Source organism: Pseudorca crassidens, chromosome 18 (genome assembly GCF_039906515.1).
Source record: "Pseudorca crassidens isolate mPseCra1 chromosome 18, mPseCra1.hap1, whole genome shotgun sequence".
NCBI classification, from domain to species: Eukaryota; Metazoa; Chordata; class Mammalia; order Artiodactyla; family Delphinidae; genus Pseudorca; species Pseudorca crassidens.
This window is the reverse complement of record NC_090313.1, coordinates 72939658-72965762: the sequence shown is the minus strand read 5'-3', so window position 1 is coordinate 72965762 and position 26105 is coordinate 72939658. Positions and strand designations below refer to the sequence as shown.

Genomic DNA, 26105 nt, shown 5'->3' with positions numbered 1-26105 from the left:
CCGCAACAGGAGAGGCCACAACAGTGAGAGGCCCGCGTACCGCAAACAAAAAACAAAACAAAACAAAAAAACCTGCGAGTGGAAACATTGGGTCTTAAATTAACACAGGATGAGTAAAACTGTTGTAAGTAAATAAATAAAATAAACCTACATTGGAATCTTCATCTATCTGACTTCTGTGTCCTATTTCTAAACTGGATCCAAACTTCAGTAGGGAAAAGAAAAAAAAAGGGGGGGGCAACTATCAACCTTTAAACTAAGTACAAAGTACTATTATGGGTATTTTGTGCCCTTGTGGAGTTTCCGGCCTATTTGGGTATAAACTAGAACACCTGAAGGGTTACATAATAATATAAGAATTACCTAACAAATATAAACTATAAGAAGCACATAATTACTACCAAATACGTGAGAAATTATGATCACCTTTGAGAATCAGAAAATCTGAAGGAGAAAGGTAAAAACACAGATGCCCTGACCTCCCCCCATGCCAAACCCATGAAATCAGGCATGGGACCCAAGCAATTGCATTTTTAATAAGTTCTCAATACAATGCTGACCCATACTAATCTATCAATAAGAACCCAAGATATACAAAGCAAGTGCAATAACTCTGGAAAAAAGGAGCATGCTATAACCTAGCAAAGGAAAGATTATAGCAAACAAAACTTGAAGCAAACTTTAAATGATATGCAGGATTTAGACGAGGTGGAAGAGTATGAGGGGAAAACAACACTTGCTGAGGGCTTATTAACAGCAGACACTTTTCTACATATCACCTCATTTAAGACAATTTCATTTCATATATGGAAAAACTGAGGCTCAGACAGATTAAATAATTTGCCTGAGGGCACAAAACTAGTTAAATGACAGAATGGGATTAGTAGATATTTTCATTTTAAAGATGAAATTGAGCCTCAGGGAGATAAAATATTTTGTCAGAAGTAACAAAACTGAAAAGTGGCAGAACTGTGATTTGTAAGTGGCCAAGCTAAAATCAGGTCTGTGAATCTAAAGGCTATGCTTCCTTTTTTTTTTTTTTTAATAAGGGGGGAAGGAGTAGATCTATATTGCTTAGGAAAACACACAAAAGAAGGAAAGCAAAAGCAAACTTAACAAAAGAAATATTAGACCATTACAAAACAGATACATTTTAACTTGTGATGCAGCCAGAGACCATACATTAAAGGCCACCAATGGCTTAAAAAGCACTCAAAAAATAATTGTTTAATCGTTATGGTTTCGTGTCAATTATTTAGTTTACTAAATAATTACTAACTGCCATCAGCAGTCAGTCAGGATCCAACTGTTACATTGAAGGGATGATGGAGCAACTAGTTGGAAAGCACCAACCTAGTCAAAACAGTCAAATTAATTTTATGATTGGCCTCAATTTTAGAATTGTAATGTTAAGGCCAGAGTAATTTTATTTATAACTGAAATTTTTAAAGATTGCTTTATGACAACGTTTTATAAGATTCTGTGGTCAATATTACTATTTTAAGAACTTTTAAAAAAGTGAAACTAAACATTTATTGTCTCTATTCTCCACGTATAGGGACTTCAGTTCTACTTTTCTATCTACAAGACCAAAATCAAAATTCAACTCTGTGAGGCCCTTCCTGTAATTAAAATTCATCATTTTTTCTTCATTGCTGCTATACAACATTGCTTGTACAACTCCATTTAGCATTTATTTCATTTTGCCTTGTATGAAAGCTATTGGTTTAAAAATGTTTCTGCTTCTCTTTAGGGATAAGGACTATGCATTATTCACCTTGGTATTCACCCAGCATTTAGCACAGTGCCTTGCACATTTAAAAAAAGCTTGTTGATGAGTAAGCTAACATTTTTCTCATTAAGAAGATGAGCACATAAATTACATATACATTTCCTAAATCAACCCTGAAGGAACAAATACAAGAACAAGGGGAAATATACTATTGAAAACATTCCACTTTAAGAGTGGGTTTGGTCAGCCATGTGAATTGGGAATTGTGGACCACCAAGATCATTCATGCATCAACAAATATGTACTATGTACCAGGCAATGTATATATAACAGTGATCAAAACAGATTAGCTCTTGCCCTCAAAAAATTCACACCTAGTACAAAGAGAGACGATAGCAAGCATATATACACACACACACACACATATGCATACTATGAAGAAAACAAACAGCAAGTGATAATAAGGAATTAGAGTAGAGGTGGAGGGTAAAAGGCTGCTTAGATAGGTGGACAGCTTAACAAGCGAAATTTAAGCTGAAACTTGAAGGGTAAGAGTCAGTTGTGCAAAGAGGAGAATAGTCAGCAGTTAAGGGACTAAAGGTGTGTGTGGGTCATGTGCCGCAATGCCAGTTTCAGGGGGATAGTTATTATAGCACATTCCCCAATCTTCTATTTTTTCAATTCTTTTGCTATTGTTTCTATCACCACTTCTTTTCTGATGGTTCAGATTTTCCTGGCTAAATTAAATGACAGCATTAACTCTGGGGAACGTAAGATTCCTTCCAAATAATACTGATTCCCTTTCAGTCCTTATGACAGATAAATTCATCTCAAAGTGACAACTCTTTCCCAATTAGGAAAGAGTGTTTCCTCTATATCGGCTTTCATTTTTTGATTTGGAGCCCTCCTGATTGCTAATCAACGTGTTGTATGATTACTTCAACAATTACGTATAGAATATTATTTTGTCATCATAAAAATGTACTGCTGCTTTCGGAACTCTACGTTGCTCTGGAGCCTAGGCAGAGTAAAGTTCCCTAAAGTGCTCCCTAATCACTGGGCATGCTCAGATCTGCTGGTGCTACATGTTAAATTAGAATAGAATGTGACATACTGGAAAAAGTTCTGGATTAGAAATTAGAGAATGTAGGTTCTAGTCCTAGGTCTGCCACTTTGTTATGCAAATATGGGTAAATTGTTTACTACTTTTAGGATTTTCTTATTGGTAAAGAGGGAATACATAGATGTTGCATATTATACAAATTTGACTATATGTGCTTGGCAAAAAACTTAAAAGAAAAATATCAACTTAAATAGCACTCAAGGAGCATATGCCCTGGAGTGAGCATGAGCTGGAAAGCACAAATCTGCTGTTACACCAATTGGTCTCAGCTCTTATATGCCTCTCACTGAAAATTTTACTCTAACGCATGATTTTAGTGTTTAAAATTTTACATATTTTTTTGTTTGTTTAGGACAAGGTCCCTACACATAATCCTTTATCTAGGGCTCAAGAAGCTCAAACGAAGAAACAGCCATGCAGGTGATGTGATTTCTCTCACGTTTACTTCAGAAGCAAATAGAATGCTGAGTCTACTATACCATCATATTATACTGCCATAGGGAGCACATAAGTCAAAGTTGATGGAACTCTAGAAGTACACTTTTGAAACCCTGATTTATCAATTTATTTATGATACTGGTTACTAAATAACATATTTCATGAACTATGTCACTATTCCAATAGAGCTGTGTCACTGTCTAGGGCACAGATATATTCACATATGTAGGAAATGATGTACAAAGTTATTCACTGCATAACGTTTTTTTTTTTTTTTTTTTTTTTTGCAGTACACAGGCCTCTCCCGTTGCGGAGCACAGGCTCCAGACGCGCAGGCTCAGTGGCCATGGCTCACGGATCTAGCCACTCCGCGGCATGTGGGATCTTCCTGGACCGGGGTACGAACCTGTGTCCCCTGCATTGACAGGCGGACTCTCAACAACTGTGCCACCAGGGAAACACTGCATAACGCTTTTAATAAGATCAGACAAAACCCTAAACGTCCAAAAAGAGGGGACTGATGAAATGATACATCATACGATGGAATATTATGCAGCCATAAAAAAGAATGAGGAAACACTGTATACAATGATATACACAACTTCTAAGATAAGTGGAAAAAAAGGTACATAAACTATATGTAGTATGTACCATTTATGTAAAAAGATAGAAGAGAAAATATATATAGTACTTATTTGCTTGTATAAGCATACACTTGGGGTGGGGGTGGGGAAATGCACAAGAAACTGTTAGCACTGGTTGTTTCCTAGGCAAGGAAACAGGTGGCTGAGGGACATGTGTGCAAGAAAGACTTTTCACTGCATATTCTTTTTTTTTCGTTTCGAATTTTGAATCTTGTGAATGTATTAACTAACCAAAAAGAAAACACAAAATTTAGATCAGCAAGAAAGTAGTTTGTGATGAAACAGGATCACGTTCTTAGTGAAAAACATTTATAAAAAGTAGACATAGTTCTAAGGGTAAATACCTGCAGGTAGACTGTTTTAACTGTACGGGACCTTCCTTAAAAGATCCATCTATCCCAAACTTCTCACTGTATAAATATCTAAACCAAGGCCTTGCAAATTAAGTGACTTGTGTAAGGTCACAAAGAAGAGTCAGCATTAGAAATCAGAAATTTCAGCACCTGCTCTAAGACTCTTCTTTATCTTTCTGTCTTCTCATTTTGTGTGGGTAAACCAGGGCCAAGTTAAGTTTAGGCTATATAATGGGCTGTCATCTGTCTAAATTTTAGAGTCTTGAAGTACAAAATAACATCAAACCCTTAGACTACTAATTTCTTGTATGGTCACTATATGGCTATACTTACAAATAGGTTGTGCATATCTCTATCACTGCACATACCACAGTATGAAAGATCTATCCTTCTAACTCAACTGAAATCACTGAGGGCAAGAACTAAAATGTCTTAACTTTTTTTCTTTTTAAATATGCCATAGTTTACGAAATTTTAGCCACAGCAATCAGGGACAAAAAAGAAATAAAAGGAATCCAAATCAGAAAACAAGAAGTAAAACAGTCACTGTTTGCAGATGACATGATAGCATACATAGAGAATCCTAAAGATGCTACCAGAAAACTACTAGAGCTAATCAATGAATTTAGTAAAGTAGCAGAATACAAAATTAATGCACAGAAATCTCTTGCATTCCTGTACACTGATGATAAAAAATCTGAACAAGAAATTAAGGAAACACTCCCATTTACCACTGCAACAAAAATAATAAAATACCTAGGAATAAAGCTACTTAAGGAGACAAAAGACCTGTATGCAGAAAACTACAAGACACTGATGAAAGAAATTAAAGATGATACAAACAGATGGAGAGATATACCATGTTCTTGGATTAGAAGAATCAACATTGTGAAAATGACTATACCACCCAAAGCAATATACAGATTCAGTGCAATCCCTATCAAACTACCAATGGCATTTTTCACAGAACTAGAACAAAAAATTTCACAATTTGTATGGAAACACAAAAGAGCCCGAACAGCCAAAGCAATTTTGAGAAAGAAAAACGGAGCTGGAGGAATCAGGCTCCTGGACTTCAGACTATACTACAAAGCTACAGTAATCAAGACAGTATGGTACTGGCACAAAAACAGAAATATAGATCAATGGAACAGGATAGAAAGCCCAGAGATAAACCCACGCACCTATGGTCAACTAATCTATAACAAAGGAGGCAAGGATTTACAATGGAGAAAAGACAGCCTCTTCAATAAGTGGTGCTGGGAAAACTGGACAGCTACATGTCAAAGAATGAAATTAGAACACTCCCTAACACCATACACAAAAATAAACTCAAAATGGATTACAGACCTAAATGTAAGACCAGACAGTATAAAACTCTTAGAGGAAAACATAGGCAGAACACTATGACATAAATCACAGCAAGATCCTTTTTGACCCACCTCCTAGAAAAATGGAAATAAAAACAAAAATAAATAAATGGGACCTAATGAAACTTAAGCTTTTGCACAGCAAAGGAAACCATAAACAAGATGAAAAGACAACCCTCAGAATGGGAGAAAATATTTGCATATATTTTGAAGCAACTGACATAGGATTAATCTCCAAAATTTACAAGCAGCTCATGCAGCTCAATATCAAAAAATCAAACAACCCAATCCAAATATGGGCAGAAGACCTAAATAGACACTTCTCCAAAGAAGATATACAGACTGCCAACAAACACATGAAAGAATGCTCAACATCACTAACCATTAAAGAAATGCAAATCAAAACTACAATGAGGCATCACCTCACACTGGTCAGAATGGCCATCATCAAAAAATCTACAAACAGTAAATGCTGGAGAGGGTGTGGAGAAAAGGGAACCCTCTTGCACTGTTGGTGGGACTGTAAATTAATACAGCCACTATGGAGAAGAGTATGGAGGTTCCTTAAAAAACTAGAAATAGAATTACTGTATGACCCAGCAATCCCACTACTGGGCATATAACCTGAGAAGACCGTAATTCAAAAAGAGTCATGTACCACAATGTTCATTGCAGCATTATTTATGATAGCCAGGACATGGAAGCAACCGAAGTGTCCATCAACAGATGAATGGATAAAGAAGATGTGGCACGTATATACAATGGAATATTACTCACCCATTAAAAAGAAATGAAATTGAGTTCTTTGTAGCGAGGTGGATAGACCTAGAGTCTGTCATACAGAGTGAAGTAAGTCAGAAAGAGAAAAACAAATACCGTATGCTAACACATATATATGGAATCTAAAAAAAAAAACGAAAGGGTTCTGAAGAACCTAGGAGCAGGAATGAAGACGCAGATGTAGAGAATGGACTTGAGGACATGGGGAGGGGGAAGGGTAAGCTAGGATGAAGTGAGAGAGTGGCATGGACTTATATATACACTACCAAATGTAAAATAGATAGCTAGTGGGAAGCAGCCGCATAGCACAGGAAGATCAGCTCGGTGCTTTGTGACCACCTAGAGGGGTGGGATAGGGAGGGTGGGAGGGAGACGCAAGAGGGAGGGAATATGGGGATATATGTATACATATAGCTGATTCACTTTGTTATACAGCACAAACTAACACAACAATGTAAAGCAATTATACTCCAAAAAAGATGTTAAAAAAAATAAACTCAGAAACATGGCAAAAAAAACACCAAAAATGAAAAATAAATAAATAAATATGCGAATGCCTCGCACAAGTGTACTGCCAAAATTATTAATATAGGGCTTCCCTGGTGGCGCAGTGGTTGAGAGTCCGCCTGCCGATGCAGGGGACATGGGTTCGTGCCCCGGTCTGGGAGGATCCCGCATGCCGCGGAGCGGCTGGGCCCGTGGGCCATGGCCGCTGAGCCTGCGCGTCTGGAGCCTGTGCTCCACAACGGGAGAGGCCACAGCAGTGAGAGGCCCGCGTACCGCAAAAAAAAAAAAAAAAAAAAAAAATTATTAATATAGGTTCACATTCCTTAACCAAAACCCAGGGGCTGAATGTGTTTTAGAAATAAGAAATTTCGGGAATTAAAAAATGTCACAAGGCACACAACCCATTATGTAACACCTCATATACCAGTGGCCAAGAATAGCATCCCGTAATCAAACATAATATTTCTTCAGCAAAACATATGGGATAAGTACATAATATGTATAACTTTTCATTAGTTCAGGCTGTATTTTGCTACCAAATGAATTTTGTCTCCAAGCTTAAAACGTTTCTGGTTCTCAAAGCCTTCTGAATGTTTGAATTAGATATGAGACTACAGACTACTCACAACGGTGCTGCTAGAAAATATGGTTAGTCACTTCGACGCTCATCTTTTTGATGAGCCCGGAACAAGCAGTTATAGCACGCAGCTCTTATATCCCATGTTTGGGCAGACTTGTTTTGTTATTAAGGAATCCAATCTAGCAGAGGGGGGCAAAAGCTGACAATGTGAGAAAAGGAAAAAAAAAAATCCTAATTGTACAACACTGTATTCTTATTGGGGTTGCTTATTAATTATTAATTTAATAAAAAACTCCATTTGATTAAATCATGTTATTTAAATGAAAATAGGTAAATAAAACTCCTCCTGACAGGAGTTTTATACATTGCTAACAACGGTATGGAGGCAATGAGCTTGAATCCTACTGGATGGTAACTGCACTCTTGGGGACCAATGTTCATAGAAAGAGGCATTCCAAATATATTGGTGAGAAATAAGCAGAGATGTACACAAATTTTCTCACCTTCGGACCATTACTCTAATGTAAACGAAAGGGGAGTTTTCTAGTCAACCTCCCCTTAATCGTATTAACTCTTTTATGCCTTTTTCTACTTTTTACAAGAGGAAAAAGTCTGGAATCAAAACACAGCACACACTAAAATCCATTCTTTTCTTTCCACAACTCAAGCCCCACCTCCATTTTGTTTCTGTTACTATTACAGAATTTCTCCTGGCAAAAAATCAAATTTGCACTAAAAGACTATAAATCAACTTTGCAGACAACAATGACTGATATGATTGGGCATGTTGACTTTCAATCTTAAAATTTTAGCGACATTTTAACTGAATCAATTATTTGTTCAATGTATGACGTTAACATTCAGCAAGTGTTCATTACAAAAAAGTGTATTCCATTCTAAAAATGGAAATACCAAGGGTGAAAAAGAAAAACCTTCTGAATTACCGCTACTATTTCAGGAAGAAACACTTACTACATCCTCGCATTTTCATCATAATTCATTAAAATAAAAGAAAATCTAATTAGCTAGATCTGACAACCAATACACCGGCACGTTAGGCATCTAGTACAACCACAAAAAAGGTAAACAAAAACCAACCAGCCTATTTTTCAGTTTTCTGGAGAAAAACAAAACAACAAACTCTCTGTTGGATTCTTGGCCATTTGCATTCAGAAGAACCGAAAACTAAAATTCCTTCTCACTGAAGAGTTTCTTGGTACACGGGACTTCCTTCCTCTATATCACCCTATCAAAATTATCAGCATTATTCCAGAATATAATTTGTTTGAGACCACTTAAAAAAAAGCCACAGTCCAAAATGCCCATGGTGATTATTCTGTAAAGAAATGGTCAAAAACTACACATTGTTAATCCAGGAAACAACTCAATCGAGCGAAGGACATCTGGAATATGCTGCCCCCAAGATTCAGAACGCAGACTCAGAAATAGCACGCGCGGTCACGATGTCCCTTAAACCACATGACCTTCCTACGAAAGCAGAGCCTTAAACTTAGAAACTCCATGAGAACTCCCCCCTCCTCTGAAGTTAAAACAAGGCAGGGCAGCTGAAATGAGCGCAGCAGGGACACGTCGGCCACTGCCTAGTAAGAATGGGTCCCTGTGCTTCGGCTACTCCCCTTACCGTTAGAAGATCTGGGAGGGAGGAAAGGAGGAGATACACCCAGAATCCTGGTGGAAAAGCCCCTGGCCTCGCAGATGGGGTTTAGGGAGACAGGGAGGGGCAGCTCCGTGTATGGTGACCCTTTGTGAACACGCTCTGTGGCAGCTCGGCTCTCACCGAAGCTTTAGGAGAGCGGACTATGGGGGCCTCGCGCGGCCCGCCGTCGCGGTTACCTCGGCGCTGCAAGGAGGCGCCGGCCAAGAGCCTCCATCGCACCCTCCGCCGGCTGGGGTGCCCTTCCCTCCTCCGCCGCCCGCCCACCCACCCAAGTCACTCAGGGGCGCGTCGCCTTCCGACCCGGGCTCGCGCGGCCAGAGCGCAACGAGACGCGTCCCGGTTTCTTTCCTCAGCGTAATCCCTCCGCTGCCGACCGCGCACTAGTTTTAATCACGCCCCACCCCCTGGCCGCCGGCGTCACCTCCGCCACTCGAGCGCTTTCCAGCAGCTTCCAGAAATGTCGCCACCCCAAACCCGCCACTCACATATGGCGGGCTCTGTAGCCACCGGCCCCGCCCCTAGTCGTCGCCGCAGCTGAAACTGCGACTGCGGCAGCCGGGAGAACAGCCACGCCTCTCTGCGGAGGCCTGACGGAAGTGCTCCCGTCCTCGCCTTCCCCACCGCGCTTACGTCCTTTCAGGCCCCGCGCGGGGCAGGAAGGGGAACTCTTTGGCCGCGGACTCAAACCGGAAGCTGCTTTTCTAGCGGAGGGGCCGGTGGGGGAGGAGCAGGTTGAGGGGAACGTGGGCTAAACGTTGCACTCTGGTGTGGCGCTCAAGCTGGAACAGGAGTTTGGAGCGATCCGGCGCGAAGAAGGGGAGAACCCGCGGCAGGTAAGGGAGAAGACGGAGTAGTTTTCCTTCAGCTCCTGAAATAGGGAAGGGGGACAGAGCTGGGGTGATCTATGGGATAGTTGCTCGCTGAAAGGAGGGGCTAGGCTGGGAGGGGGAAAGGATGGGAGTAGGTTCAGGTGGGAAGGCTTGGTGGTTAAGGTATTGGAATGGAGTCACAGATTCATTCGTTTGAACTCAGAGAGGTAAATGCAGAAGAGAAACCAGAGTCTCCCCCGCCCCCGCTTTCCCAAGGAGCGTGGAGATGGGGAGAATTAACGAAACCCTGCTCATCCTAGGTTTCCAAGGTTGGGTTTTGCAAGTGACGTGTCTTAGTCTGTGGTTCCGGACGGCTGGGTTGGGTACCAGACAGGGCTGGGCACCGAAAGCCGACCCCATTCCTCGGTTTCAAGTCTGTTGTGGCCTTACCTTTGACAGTTCGCGTGCTGAGCCCACTTGGTCTTGGAGGGAAAGCTCAAACGGGTATAAGGCCTTCTTCGAACAGCTGGTTCTCTGGGTTTCCCCATTTTGCACATGGGGCTGTGAATTAAGCTTAATTGCTTCTTTCGCTATCCCCAGAGCCAACTTCACACTTTGGTAGTGCTGTACCTGGGTCCCTACTGGCTTAGTAATTGACATTCGGGCTTTTGGAGCACCAGTAGATCACAGAAGTAATGAAAAGGGAGGGCATCATGAAAAAGATGCAGAAGTTGAAGTGAAGTAGAGGAGGGTAAGGCTGGAAAACCAGTGGTCTCATAGTGCAGTGAGCTTTAGGTCATACTGAGCTGTTTGGACTTTCCTATAATCACACTGGAGTCAGTAGAGGATTTTAAGTTGAGTAGTGTCAGACTCAGACTTGTGTTATAGAAGCATCACTTTGGCATGATAGAGTGGGAATGGGACAGAAAGAGAGGTGGGGATTTGAGATGCTTCCAAAGAACTGTCCGTAGGATTTGATGACTTTCACTAAGTAAAGAAGAGGGAAGTGAAAGAGTAGAGAACCACTCAAATTTTTCATTTTCTTTTTTGTGTGCGTCGTGTGACATGCGGTATCTTAGTTCCCCAGTTCCCCGAACATGGATGGAACCCGTGCCCCCTGCATTGGGAGGACGGAGTCTTAACCATTGGACCACCAGGGAAGTCCCGAGAACCACTCAGATTTTCTAGTTTGTGTGTTTGTACGGATGGAGATGCCAAAATCTAGGTGAGATACAAACAAGAGGAGCAGAAACAGGTAATTTTGAAGGGAGGACAATGAAGGCGGTCATTTAGAAACAAGTTAAGTTGTAGGAATCAGCCCAGGGTTTTGTACATAGGACCAAGTAAATTGTATTTGGAAGACCTGAGTAGCCTACCTTTGATATTTTTTTAAGTGAATTTTCTTTTGGATGTTCTGCATGTTAAGGATTTCAACCACCAACCTGCCTGTTTTTCCCATTGAAATGTTGGGTGATAGGATCAGGAGAGCAGATTTGAAGGCTCCTCATGTTTTACTTATGAGAGAGAGGGAGAGAGAGGGAGAGAGGGAGAGAGAGAGAGAGAGAGAGAGAGAGAGAGGGGTAGCGGGGGAGAGAGAGAGAGAGAGAGAGAACCAGCTGGAGAAGTTTTCTTAATCCCTCAGGTGGATGGAAATTTTCATCAAAAAAAACTTGTTCAAGATACATAGCTTACCAACTTCTCTTTTGAGAATACTGCATAATGATCCAAGCTATGCTGCATATTTTCTGCATAAAGTATAAAATAGCACCAAATAGTGGTTGCAATTTACTATGTGTCAAGTGCTAAGCATTTTACATGTATTATCACATTTAATTCTTAGAAGAAACTAACTTCACAAATAAATTTCTGTACCTAAAGCTCATGCTTTTATCCACTCTGGAACCAGAAGTTTGATACTTTACTATATAGTTCCCTTTAGTAAGTAGATTATAAATAGAACCAGCGAAAGTTAACAAATTAGTATTGTCTGTGAGGAGCTTAAAAAGAAAAAGTTATCACCACACTTGTTTTTACCCTTTTGGCAGTGGTTCTCAATGGGGTGATTTCCCCCCCTCCCCCTGGGAGGAGAGAGGAGGGAGGGACATTTGGCAATGTCTAGAGACATGGTCACAGCTGAGGGGTGCGTGCTGTTGGCATCTAGCACATAGCGGTCATTGGTGCTGCTAAACATCCTCTTAACACACAGGGCAGCCCTCACAACAAAAGAATTATCTGGTCCAAAATGTCGATAATCCTGTGGTTGAGAAACCTGCTTTTGGATATTTCTTTAGGAATAGCATATTGACATCCACTGATACTTTTTTTTTGAATATTTGAATTTTATTTTATTTATTTTATATACAGCAGGTTCTTGTTATCTATTTTATACGTTTTAGTATATACATGTCAATCCCAATCTCCCAGTTCACCCACCACCTCCACCCCCCACCACTTTCCCGCCTTGGTGTCCGTACGTTTGTTCTCTACATCTGTGTCTCTATTTATACCCTGCAAACCCGTTCATCTGTACCATTTTTCTAGGTTCGACATATATGCGTTAATATACTATATTTGTTTTTCTCTTTCTGACTTCACCATGTATGACAGTCTCTAGGTCCATCCATGTCTCTACAAATGACCCAATTTCGTTTCTTTTGATGGCTGAGTAATATTCCATTGTATATATGTACCACATCTTCTTTATTCATTCATCTGTCAATGGGCATTTAGGTTGCTTCCATGACCTGGCTATTGTAAATAGTGCTGCAGTGAACATTGGGGTGCATGTGTCTTTTTGAATTATGGTTTTCTCTGGGTATATGCCCAGTAGTGGGATGGCTGGGTCACATGGTAATTCTATTTGTAGTTTTTTAAGGAACCTCCATACTGTTCTCCATAGTGGCTGTACCAATTCACATTCCCACCAGCAGTGCAAGAGTGTTCCGTTTTCTCCACACCCTCTCCAGCATTTACTGTTTGTAGATTTTTTGATGATGGCCATTCTGACCAGTGTGAGGTGATGCCTCATTGTAGTTTTGATTTATACTTCTCTAATGATTACTGATGTTGAGTATTCTTTCATGTGTTTGTTGGCAATCTGTATATCTTCTTTGGAGAAATGTCTATTTAGGTCTTCTGCCCATATTTGGATTGGGTTGTTTGTTTTTTTGATATTGAGCTGCACGAGCTGCTTGTAAATTTTGGAGATTAATCCTATGTCAGTTGCTTCAAAATATATGCAAATATTTTCTCCCATTCTGAGGGTTGTCTTTTCATCTTGTTTATGGTTTCCTTTGCTGTGCAAAAGCTTTTAAGTTTCATTAGGTCCCATTTGTTTATTTTTGTTTTTATTTCCATTTCTCTAGGAGGTGGGACAAAAAGGATCTTGCTGTGATTTATGTCATAGTGTTCTGCCTATGTTTTCCTCTAAGAGTTTTATACTGTTTGGTCTTACATTTAGGTCTGTAATCCATTTTGAGTTTATTTTTGTGTATGGTGTTAGGGAGTGTTCTAATTTCATTCTTTGACATGTAGCTGTCCAGTTTTCCCAGCACCACTTATTGAAGAGGCTGTCTTTTCTCCATTGTAAATCCTTGCCTCCTTTGTTATAGATTAGTTGACCATAGGTGCGTGGGTTTATCTCTGGGCTTTCTATCCTGTTCCATTGATCTATATTTCTGTTTTTGTGCCAGTACCATACTGTCTTGATTACTGTAGCTTTATAGTATAGTCTGAAGTCAGGGAGTCTGATTCCTCCAGCTCCGTTTTTTTCCCTCAAGACTGCTTTGGCTATTCGGGGTCTATTGTGTTTCCATACAGACTTTAAGATTTTTTTGTTCTAGTTCTGTAAAAAATGCCACTGGTAATTTGATAGGGATTGCATTGAATCTGTAGATTGCTTTGGGTAGTATAGTCATTTTTACAATGTTGATTCTTCCAATCCAAGAACATGATATGTCTCTCCATCTGTTTGTGTCATCTTTGATTTCTTTCATGAGTGTCTTATAGTTTTCTGAGTACAGGTCTTTTTATCTCCTTAGATAGGTTTATTCCTAGATGCTATATTCTTTTTGTTGCAGTGGTGAATGAGATTGTTTCCTTAATTTCTCTTTCTGATCTTTTGTTGTTAGTGTATAGGAATGCAAGAGGTTTCTGTGCATTAATTTTTGTATCCTGCAACTTTACCAAATTCATTGATTAGCTCTAGTAGTTTTCTGGTGGCATCTTTAGGGTTCTCTACGTATAGTATCATGTCATCTGCAAGCAGCGACAGTTTTACTTCTTCTTTTCCAATTTGTACTCCTTTTATTTCTTTTTCTTCTGTGATTGCCATGGCTAGGACTTTCAAAACAATGTTGAATAATAGTGGCAAGAGTGGACATCCTTGTCTTGTTCCTGATTTTAGAGGAAGTGCTTTCAGTTTTTCACCATTGAGAATGATGTTTGCTGTGGGTTTGTCATATATGGCTTTTACTATGTTGAGGTAGGTTCCCTCTCTGCCAACTTTCTGGAGAGTTTTTATCATAAATGGGTGTTGAATTTCGTCAAAAGATTTGCTGCATCTATTGAGATAAACATATGGTTTTTATTCTTCAATTTGTTAATATGGTGTATCACATTGATTGATTTGCATATATTGAAGAATCCTTGCATCCCTGGGATAAATCCCAGTTGATCGTGGAGTATGATCCTTTTAATGTGTTGTTGGATTCTGTTTGCTAGTATTTTGTTGAGGGTTTTTGCATCTATATTCATCAGTGATGTTGGTGTGTAATTTTCTTTTTTTGTAGAATCTTTGTCTGGTTTTGGTATCAGGGTGGTGGTGGCCTCATAGAATGAGTTTGGAGTGTTCCTTCCTCTGCAGTTTTTTGGAAGAGTTTGAGAAGGATGGGTGTTAGCTCTTCTCTAAATGTTTGATAGAATTCACCTGTGAAGCCATCTGGTCCTGGACTTTTGTTTGTTCCAAGATTGTTAATCACAGTTTCAATTTCGTTACTTGTGATTGGTCTGTTCATATTTTCTGTTTCTTCCTGGTTCAGTCTTGGAAGGTTATACCTTTCTAAGATATCGTCCATTTCTTCCAGGTTGTCCATTTTATTGGCATACAGTTGCTTGTAGTAGTCTCTTATGATGCTTTGTATTTCTGGGGTGTCTGTTGTAACTTCTCCTTTTTCATTTCTGATTTTATTGATTTGAGTCCATTCCCTCTTTTTCTTGATGAGTCTGGCTAAATGTTTATCAATTCTGTTTATCCTCTCAAAGAACCAGCTTTTAGTTTTATTGATTTTTCCTGTTGTTTTCTTTGTTTCTATTTTGTTTATTTCTGCTCTGATCTTTATGATTTCTTTCCTTCTACTAACTTTGGGTTTTGTTTGTTCTTCTTTCTCTAGTTCCTTTAAGTGTAAGGTTAGATTGTTTATTGGAGATTTTTCTGTTTCTTGAGTTAGGCTTGTATTGCTATAAACTTCCCTCTTAGAACTGCTTTTGCTGCATCCCATAGGTTTTGGATCATCGTGTTTCATTGTAATTTGTCTCTAGGTATTTTTTGATCTCCTCTTTGATTTCTTCAGTGATCCCTTGGTTATTTAGTAATGTATTTTTTAGCCTCTATGTGTTTGTGTTTTTTACGATTTTTTTCCCTGTAATTGACTTCTAATCTCATAGCGTTGTGGTCGGAAAAGATGCTTGATACGATTTCAGTTTTGTTAAATTTACTGAGGCTTGATTTGTGACCCAAGATGTGATCTGTCCTGGAGAATGTTCCATGTGCAATTGAGAAGAAAGTGTAATCTGCTGCTTTTGGATGGAATATCCTATAAATATCAATTAAATCTACCTGGTCTACTGTGTCATTTAAAGCTTGTGTTTTCTTATTAATTTTCTGTCTGGATGATCTGTCCATTAGTGTGAGGTGTTAAAGGCCCCCACTATTATTGTGTTACTGTCGATTTCCTCTTTTATAGCTGTTAGCAGTTGCCTTATGTGTTGAGGTGCTCCTATGTTGGGTGCATAAACATTTGTAATTGTTATATCTTCTTTTTGGATTGATCCCTTGATCATTATGTAGTGTCCTTCCTTGTCTCTTGTAACATTCTTTATTTCAAAGTCTATTTTATCTGATACGAGTATTGCTACTCCAGCTTTCTTTCGATTTCCATTTGCATGGAATAACTTTTTCCATGCCCTCACATTCAGTCTATATGTGTCCCTCGGTCTGAAGTGGGTCTCTTGTAGACAGCATATAGATGGGTCTTGTTTTTGTATCCATTCAGCAAGCCTGTGTCATTTGGTTGGAGCATTTAATCCATTCACGTTTAAGGTAATTATCAATATATATGTTCCTATTACCATTTTCTTAATTTTTATGTGTTTGTTTTTGTAGGTGCTTTTCTTCTCTTGCCTTTCCTACTTAGAGAAGTTCCTTTAGCATTTGTTGTAGAGTTGGTTTGGTGGTGCTGAATTCTCTTAGCTTTTGCTTGTCTGTAAAGCTTTTGATTTCTCTGTCGAATCTGAATGAGATCCTTGCTGGGTAGAGTAATCTTGGTTGTAGTTTGTTCCCTTTCATCACTTTAAATATATCGTGCCACTTCCTTCTGGCTTGTAGAATTTCTGCTGAGAAATCAGCTGTTAACCTTATGGGAGTTCCCTTGTATGTTATTTGTCGTTTTTTCCCTTGTTGGTTTCGATAATTTTTTTGTGTCTTTAATTTTTGCGCATTTGATTATGATGTGTCTCGGCGTGTTTCTCCTTGGGTTTAACCTCCCTGGGACTCTCTGCGCTTCCTGGACTTGGGTGGCTATTTCCTTTACCATGTTAGGGAAGTTTTTGAGTATAATCTCTTCTTGGGTCCTTTTTCTCTCTCTCTCATCTCCTTCTGGGACCCTTATAATGCAAATGTTGTTGTGTTTAATGTTGTCCCAGAGGTCTCTTAGGCTGTCTTCATTTCTTTTCATTGTTTTTTCTTTATTCTGTTCTGCAGCAGTGAATTTCACCATTCTGTCTCCCAGGTCACTTATCCATTCTTCTGCCTCAGTTATTCTGTTATTGATTCCTTCCTAGTGTATTTTTCATTTCAGTTATTGTATTGTTCATCTCTGTTTGTTGGTTCTTTTTTCTTCTAGGTGTTTGTTCTTTAATTCTTCTAGGTCTTTGCTAAACATTTCTTGCACCTTCTCAATCTTTGCCACCATTCTTTTTCCAAGGTCCTGGATCATCTTTGCTATCATTATTCGAATTCTTTTTCTGGAAGGTTGCCTCTCTCCACTTCATTTAGTTGTTTTTCTGGGGGTTTGTCTTGTTCCCTCATCTGGTACAAAGTCCTCTCCCTTTTCGTTTTGTCTGTCTTTCTGTGGCTTTCCTTCCACAGTCTGCAGAATTGTAGTTCTTCTTGCTTCTGCTGTCTGCCCTCTGGTGGATGAGGCTATCTTCCACTGATACTTTTCTAAAAAGCATTTTTATTTTTGAAATTATTCCTTGGCTTGAAAGGTGTGTAAAGTTTATACAGCAGGAAACAATAGCCTAACTAGTTTTTAAAGTGAATCTGTGAGCCCCAGTTTCCTAGAAAGTGGTTGTCATAGAATCATGGATTCTTAGATTTGGGAAAGACTTTTGCTTGAAAGTGTTTTACAACATCCCTGTGAAGTGGTGATTCACTCTGCTTAAATTTCTCCTTTATCTTGTTTTCCTTGTATTTTAAATCCGTATCTGAACCACTGTTAACAATTGCTTTTCCCTTACACTGAGCTCCAGTTTCATAATTTCAACTTTACTAAATGTGATTCTACTCCATGGGTCTACACTCAAAACATTGTACGATTGACAGTGTTTATATTTTTGTTCCGTTACAGATTATTTACTTTAATGTAAAATAGTATTTTGTTCGCAGCTTTTATTTAAAAAGTGGCACTGTTCTCAGTTGGTGATGTATTCTTGGCAGTTGAAAGCAATAGGAATGTATGGGGTTCTTTTGTCCTTGTTAAGTAATGGCACAATGGATCTGTGTTTTATTTAAACGTTTTCTTGGTATAATGCTTACATATTTGTTTCAAGTTGTGCGTAGACTAAAAACTTAGGTTTTCAAGCTCTTGTCAATATATTTAAGTAATAGCTATCTCTATTACAAGTTTTGATAAATTTGCTTACAAATGAGTCTACTGTGAAGACTGGTCCTATTGCCAGTTTTTGCCCTCTCTCCACAAATTTGCTAGATCTTTAAATAAATTTAGGTATTTTGTTTTCACTTCAAGATTACAATTTCAGAATATGTTTAACATAAGATATATAGTTCTCAAAATATACTTAATATGCATACATCTTATAAAAATTGTCTATTAACTTTTTTTTTTCCAGGGTTCATTGAAAAATCCTTAGTGATATTGACATGTTTCAAGTGACATAAATTAGCCAATGACTCGGAATGATGGATTCCCCGAAGATTGGAAATGGTTTGCCAGTGATTGGACCAGGGACTGATATAGGGATATCTTCACTCCATATGGTGGGGTATTTGGGAAAAGTTAGTGAACTTATTTTTTGCCTCAGTGCAAAGTTGGTTTTTTTCTCTCCTATTTTTAAGACTTAAATTTGGTTTTAATTTTACCAGTTAATTTAAAAAAAATTGTATCTTCCACGGAAATCTTACAGTAATGGCGAAAGATTGTTCTCTGTTTACCTCTCTATGTTTTATTGATATGTAAAAGTAGAAATAAAACATAGACCGTATAGTTTACTATTTGAAAATGTTGAACATATTTTCAGTGACAGTTGACATTACTTTTTTTCTTGCAGATAAAACTGATGCTATTTTTAACACTTAATTTAATATTTAAAACTAGAATATATTCTTTTTGGAACAATAGCTGTATTAAAGCCTATATGCATTTCTTTTATTTGCTGTCTTTAAGATATCTTGCCAGGACACTTCTAGGTAAAAAGTGTACATTTTTTTTCTGGTTACTTTTCCATTTAACTTTTTGTAATTTTATACAATCTAGGAATGTCTATATTTTAATTTACTTTTTTTCTCTTTTAGAATTATGATTCATCTAAAGTACCGTCAGATGGGTATTGCCCTGCTTGTAGGACGAAGGGAAAGTTAAAAGCCTTAAAGACTTACCGAATTAGTTTTCAAGAATCTGTCTTTTTATGTGAGGACCTGCAGGTAAAGTATTAATCTTAGATGGTATTGAAGTTTTCACCTTTTGCTTTTCTCTTCAGTGTTTAAATTTGTACTCATTTTGTAGTTTTTAGATTGTATGTTTTTAACATGTAGTTAGTCTCTAGATCTGTCTGGTATATAATTTTAAATATTTTATTTTGCCACTTGATTTCCTGAGTTATTACATGAAGATGTTTGTTTTTATTGTCATTAGACTTGTGAGAAGAGAGAATATGTTTCAAGATTTTTTTTTTTAAACCTTGTGGAGGTCCTTTTAGCTGTTGTTATTCTCATGTGTTATTTATTAACTTTGGGACTTATTGAAAAGGTTATTAATCTCTAAATATTATGTACTTAAGGCTCTAAATATCTTAGAATTATAGTAATTTGTACCCACTGGCACAACTTTTTACACAGGAGCTCGTTAAATTCCATAATACTCTATATTTTACTGTACTTGACAACTTATGAAACTGTCATATACATACTTAATTCTCAAAACTTTGCAAGGTAGGTATTCCCATGTTATGAATAAGAAAACAGATGCAGGGGGTTTAGGAACACAACATCTTCATAAAGCAGCAGAGCAGTGATTGGAATACAGTCTTCTCATGTCAGATATGTATTATTCCAGGTAAACTAGCAGTTCATCAGAATCACTTGGAAAGCTTTTAAAAAATTTCTGGGTCTCACCTAGATGCTTATTCAATAGAGTTGGCCCAGAATTCTGTAGTTTTATAACTTTTATAAACTGTCTGATGATCAGCCAGTTTTGGAAAATACTAGACTATATTATACTGTTGGTGGTAGATACTTTTGTTGGGTAACACTTAAAGAAAATTTCAGGTATTCTTACAAATAGAAATAAATTATTTTTTTGCATTTATGCAATAAATATTTATTTGTGTGTCACCATGTTGGCACTGTTCCAGATGGTAGGATACAGTGAATAAAACAAAAATCTCTTGCTCTCAACAAGGCTATATTCTAGATTGGGAAAGAAAATAAAAAAGGAAAGCATACTTTTTTGTGTGAGGTAATGAAAAGTGATGTAGAGAAAAATAAAGCCACGGGGACTGGAGTATCAGAGAGTGGGTAATTTGCAATTTTAAATAAAGTATAGGAGGAAACTTAATTGAGAAAGTGACATTTGAGCAAAGATCTGAAAGAGATGAAAAGGAACAAGTCCTGTGGATACCTGAGGAGTGAGCCTTCCAGGTGGGGAGACTAGCAGATACAAGGTCCTGAGAGAGCGGAGGCTGCCTGTCCATGTTTGTGCTACTGCAGAGAAACCAGCAGAGCTGGATCGGAGTGAGTGAAGCAGAATAAGGGAAGATGGGATGGATCCAGTAAAGCCTTGTAGGCCATTTGCTGGCTTTTACTATGAAATAAAGAACCATCGTAGGGATTTTGACAGAGGAGTGACATGATCTGATTTTCATGTTGAAAAAAATGTGATGGGCAAGATCTGAAGCAGGGAAATGGTTGGAAGGCAGTTGTAGTATTCCAGGGAGAACAAGTAGTGGCCAGGTTGATGAGGTATGGTTGGATTCTATATGTATTTTGATAGTTAAAAGGATATGCTGAAAGAGTGGGGTACATGGTAGGAAAGGGAGGAATCAAGGATGATCCCCAGATACTTGGCTTGAATAATTGGAAGAATGGAGCTGCCGGTTGCTGAACTGAGAAAGACTTTGGGAAGAGGAAGATCTGGGGGAAAGATGAGGAGATCAGGAGCAATCAAGCTTGAGGCATCTATCTAATACCTGGGTATATGGAGTAAACAGTTGGATCTATGTGTCTGGTGTTAGGTGGAGAGTCTAAGATTGGATATATACATTTGGGAGTCATCAGCAAACTTACATGAACTTACATGGTTCAGTAAGTAATTGAACCATGAGGCTGGGTGAGTTTACCAAGAGTGTGGATAAAGAGTTGCAAAACTGAGCCCTGGAACACTCCAGCATTAAAAAGTTTGGAAGGTGAAGTGGAAGCAGCAAAGAAGTGAGAGACATGGAGAGTGAGGTAGGCGTAATCTCAGGAAGGAAAGTATATTGTCCTGGATGTCAAGTGAAAAATGTTTAATGAAGGAAGGAATGATTTACTGTCAATTCCAGTGAGAACTCAAGGTGGCTGAGGACTCAACTCACCATTGACTGGAGTGTCATGGGGGTCCTTGCAGGCCTTGATTAAGTGGTTTTGGTAAAGTAGTAGTGGTAAAAGCCTGATTGGAGTGAGTGATGGAAAATGGGAGAGGAAGAATTGAGAAATATAGACGTGGGGTAGTACCTGGAGGGAAAAGTTTTACTTCTGTTTGTTTTTAAGTTGGGAAAAATAGCAGCATGTTTGTACGCTGGTTATATCCAGTAGAGAGGGAAAAACAGTAAGTGTCACAGAATTGCTGGGGGGATATCCCTGGAGCAAATGACAGGCTCTGTTGCACAAGGGGAGGGCTTGACTTTAGGAGACTTGACAGCTCAGCTCATCTGTAACACCAGACTCTACAGAGTTTACTAGTTAACCAGCTCAGAATAAAGTTGTAGAATTGTGAGCACTGGAAAGAGAGAAAAATAAAACTTACAGATTCTAGAAGAAAATTACTTTTTTCCCTCTTCTGAACAATACGTGATATTTCAGTAGAGTTCTTTAACCAAGGACTACCAGAATAGCGAAGTCTGTTCTCAGAACAGTGGTTTTAACTATTATGGTTAGATGTGTTTTTTGCATTTTTAGTTTTTGAAGCATTCTTTTTTAAGCAATGAGGAAAAAAAAATAACCAAGACTTTCAAGTATATACTTTGCAAATGTAAAAAAAGAACTTTAGAGTAATTATTGATCTAGTTTTTAGAAAATGTTCTAATCATCAGTAAGAGCCCAGTGTATTTTATGAAGTACATTGGTTTACACCAGGAGTCAGCAAACTCTTTGTATATTACCCACTGGCTAAGAGTGATTTTTGTTGTTGTTGTTTTTAATTAAGTAGGGGTGCTGGTGGGATGTGCACACCATGATTTTGACTCTGCTTGAGAATGGTAAAGGTTTTTTTTTAATTTTTTGCCTTTAAAAAGTAAAAATTTTTTTAATTGTTAAAAAAACATAAAATTTACCATCTTAACCTTTTTTTTTTTTTTTTTTGCGGTACGCGGGCCTCTCACTGTTGTGGCCTCTCCTGTTGTGGAGCACAGGCTCCGGATGCGCAGGCTCAGCGGCCATGGCTCACGGGCCCAGCCGCTCCACGGCTTGTGGGATCTTCCCAGACCGGGGCACGAACCCGTGTCCCCTGCATCGGCAGGCGGACTCTCAACCACTGCGCCACCAGGGAAGCCATCTTAACCATTTTTAAGTATACAGTTCAGGAGTGTTTGCTATATTCACATCGTTATACAACATATCTCTAGAACCTTTTCATCTTGCGAAACTGAAATTCTGTACCCGTTGAATAACAACTTCTCTTTGTAGCCCAGGCAACTACCGTTCTACTTTGTCTCTATGAATTTGACTACTCTAGGCACCTCATATAAGTGGAATCATACAGTTTTTGTCTTTTGTGATTTTACTTAGCATAACGTCCTCAAGGTTTATCCGTACTGTCGCATATGACAGGATTTCCCTTTTTAAGGCTGAATAATATTCTATTGTATGTATATACCACGTTTTCTTTATCCATTTGTTTGTCCATGGACATTTGGTTTGCTTCTACCTCTTGGCTATTGTGAATAATGCTGCAGTGAATATGGGTGTGCAAATATCTCTTTGAGGTTTTGTTTTCAATTTTTTTGGATGACTCTGAATACAAAATTACTGCTATTGATTTTTAAAGTGTGCTCTGTCTTCTGACATGTGGTAGGACTAAGGAAATCTCAGGGTATAAAGTTGAGGGTCAAGTTGTTAATTGATGCTGATCGCACAGCTAGTTGGTAACAGAAAAATCAAGAACTTGTCCTATTAAACTAAAGAATTTCGAAGTAAGTACAATGTTATGCATATAGTGTTCGCTTGTATAGAAAATGCTATACTTTAAATGAGAGCATTTCAGTTAGTTGTTGCTGTGAAGTGAACCATCTCAAAACTTAGTCACTAAAGTAACTTAATGGCTTCACTTATGATTCTGTGGGTTGACAAGGCAGTTCTTACACTTCACATACTGTTGGCTGGGACAACTAAAATGTACACATGGCAGACTGTGGATGCTAGCTGCCAGCTGGGAACTCAACTCAGGTAGTCAGCCAGGATCTCACTTCTTTTCCATGAGGGTCTCTCGGTGAGGTTAATTGGGACCCTTACAGTGTGATGGCTGGGACTAAGAAAGATTGTGCAGAAAGAGGGCTCCAAGAGGGCAAGCCCAACAAGCCAGTGCTTATTGAAGCATGGGCATCCTGGTTGCTAATGTCCCGTTAAAGCTAGTCACGTGGCCAAGCCTGAGGCTGTGTGGCAGGGGGCTGGCTGTACAAGGGCATGAGTATCTGGAGGTGTATAGTTCTTTAGTTCGCTAGAGGCCACCAAGGGAGCAATCTCCCATACTTGTGTAGAAGAAAGCATATTTTAAACGAGGGCACACGGTATGTAGACTTCTTGCATTTATCTTATAAATTATTTTACTAGTTTTCACACTTAGGGAACATTCATTGATTATTTTAGTGGTTTGTTTACTCTTGATATTTGCCTGAAATTGTGTTCGTGCATGGTGAAGTTATCAAAATTCAGCCAGTGTGATTCTTAGACCCAATATGGGTGTAAAATTGATATGCTGATGTGCTCTCAGATTAATACTCAGTTTCAAAACTGAGAAGCAATACAGATTACTCTGCAACTTTTTTGGTTTGAAAATACTTTTCTAGTTTTTAATGCCATGCAGTGTGCCTGTCTTAAAAAGAATAGTACACTCATAAAATGTTGGAATTTTTAATTCACTCAACATTAGATTCTTTATTAAAGCAAAATTATGTACGTTTTCCTTGCTAGCTTACTCTAGAGTAACTCAGATTAAACCCTTGATTGTTCAGATTAACTAGGAAAAATTACTCTTTGGGGACGAAATTTTTGATTAAATAGCTGTTTATCCCTGGTTCCTTCAAATTTAGATTGATAATATTGTATACCCTCTCAGGTCAAAGTAATGCTAAAATTTTGTACATATTTTTCATGATGTAGAATCTGTGAAGTTAAAGCTTGAGCTTATTTGAATTTTTAGTTTTTGTTATTTTTTCTTTCTAGTGCATCTATCCCTTGGGCTCTAAATCACTTAATAACTTAATTACTCCTGATTTGGAAGATTGTCACACTCCAGATAAGCCTCAAAAAAGAAAGATCGTGGAAACCAACTATAAAGAGTCACCTCTTTTAGCAAATGCCAAAAAGACTAAACATCATAATGGTGTTGATGGTGAACAAGTTTTGAACAGTAAACATGATGAAGAAGAGTATGATGAAACCTCATCAGACTTACCTGGTTTACTACACGGTGGTCAACAGAATCCAATTAAGACAACTGATTCCTTGGAGCAGAATGAGATTTTGGAAGCTGATACTGTTGACATGGCTGCTGAAGAAGATTCTACTGTGGTTGATGTTTCTGGAACTGGAGGGACTGCCCCTCAAAATGAAGGATGCGCATCTGAACTGGAAATGCCGTTGGAGAGCAAGCATACCTCATTTTGCCAGACGTCATGTGTCCAGTGGAAAAACGCATATGCTCTCTGTTGGTTAGACTGTATCCTGTCAGCATTGGTGCACTTGGAAGGGCTGAAAAACACTGTGACTGACCTATGCTCTAAAGAGGAGTCTGTGTTCGGTCAGTTGTTTACCAGGTATAATCAAGCCAATGAGTTTCTGCACACCAGTCAGTTGGATGGAGTTAAAGGTTAGTAATAACATTTTATTTCTCTTTAATTTTTAAAGAGGTTAATGTTGAACGTTGTAGCACGCGAAAAGATGCCATCAGTAGCTTTTGTTTTACGTAGAACCTCGGAGCAAGGAGCATAGGGACCGAGTCTGTCATGAAGCTTGAGTGAACACCAGTAGTGTTATCATGACTGCCCAAAAGGCAGTCTTTTTCAAAAACTAAGAGTAAAGAATAAAGAGGCTATGGCTGTATCTTAGCTGTCAGGGTAATGGTGGTCAACATAGAGTACATCAAAGTACAACTTTAAGTTTTTGAGTTGCCGTAAAGCAGAATAAAGAAGTAAATACAAACCATCCATAATCCCACAACTCCCCCAAAAGCTCTTTTCACAGTGAGGGCTGTATTTTTATTTTCTATAAAATAGGATACCCATGAACCCAAGATAAATTAAAATATTTCCAGTGACTTGCATCTACCTATGTGTTCCTCCACATCCCATCATCTACCTCCCCCAAAGTTAATCATTATCCTGAAATGTGTTATATCAATATGTGTTATATCGTTTCTTGTTTTTTAATAGCTTTTCCTACATATATATGGCTAAGCAATATATTGCCTAATTTAATGTTTTGAACTTTATAAAAAAAGACATACTGTACAGTATTTCTTCTGGGACTTTTATTTTTTTTATAAAGGTTTATCTATGCTGGTTGTACTGGTTGTATTTGTGTTTCATTGATTTTTGTTGTTATATGATATTTCCAGTTTGTAAGTATATCAGTCTGTAAGTACATATGTGTGTTTATTCATCTGTCATTCGGTTGTTTTTTGCAATTGTAAATACTGCTGCTGTGACTATTCTTAGGCAAGTCTCCTGGGGCACAAGAGTTTTTCTTGGATATACCATAGGATAGACTCTGAGTTCAGATTTACTAGATAATGGCTAATGGTTTTCCAAAGTGGTTGTACCAGTCTACTCCCATTAGCAATGTAGAAGAGATTTTCCTAATCCATATTTCCTCCCTTGGTTTTTTTCACACGTGGTGATTTTTGCAATTTGAATGATATAAAATGGTTTGTGGTCTTGATTTG

At 38.4% G+C, this 26105-nt stretch overlaps 1 protein-coding gene across 4 annotated transcripts in view; it reads left to right on the top strand.

The window, feature by feature from the left end:
• The first annotated feature begins 9765 nt into the window (after positions 1 to 9765).
• Positions 9766 to 26105, top strand: part of USPL1 (ubiquitin specific peptidase like 1) — a 40125-nt gene continuing 23785 nt past the window's right edge. Inside the window, exons 1-5 of one of the 4 annotated variants that reach the window (XM_067713525.1) lie at positions 9767 to 10038; positions 11094 to 11269; positions 18364 to 18529; positions 19046 to 19174; positions 24386 to 25031. In XM_067713525.1, coding sequence (XP_067569626.1) covers positions 18431 to 18529; positions 19046 to 19174; positions 24386 to 25031 — 874 coding nt within the window. In that variant the 5' untranslated portion in view covers positions 9767 to 10038; positions 11094 to 11269; positions 18364 to 18430. Of the gene's footprint in view, positions 10039 to 11093; positions 11270 to 18363; positions 18530 to 19045; positions 19175 to 24385; positions 25032 to 26105 lie in introns of all 4 variants that reach the window. The other 3 variants (XM_067713527.1, XM_067713526.1, XM_067713524.1) reach the window with 3 other exon arrangements.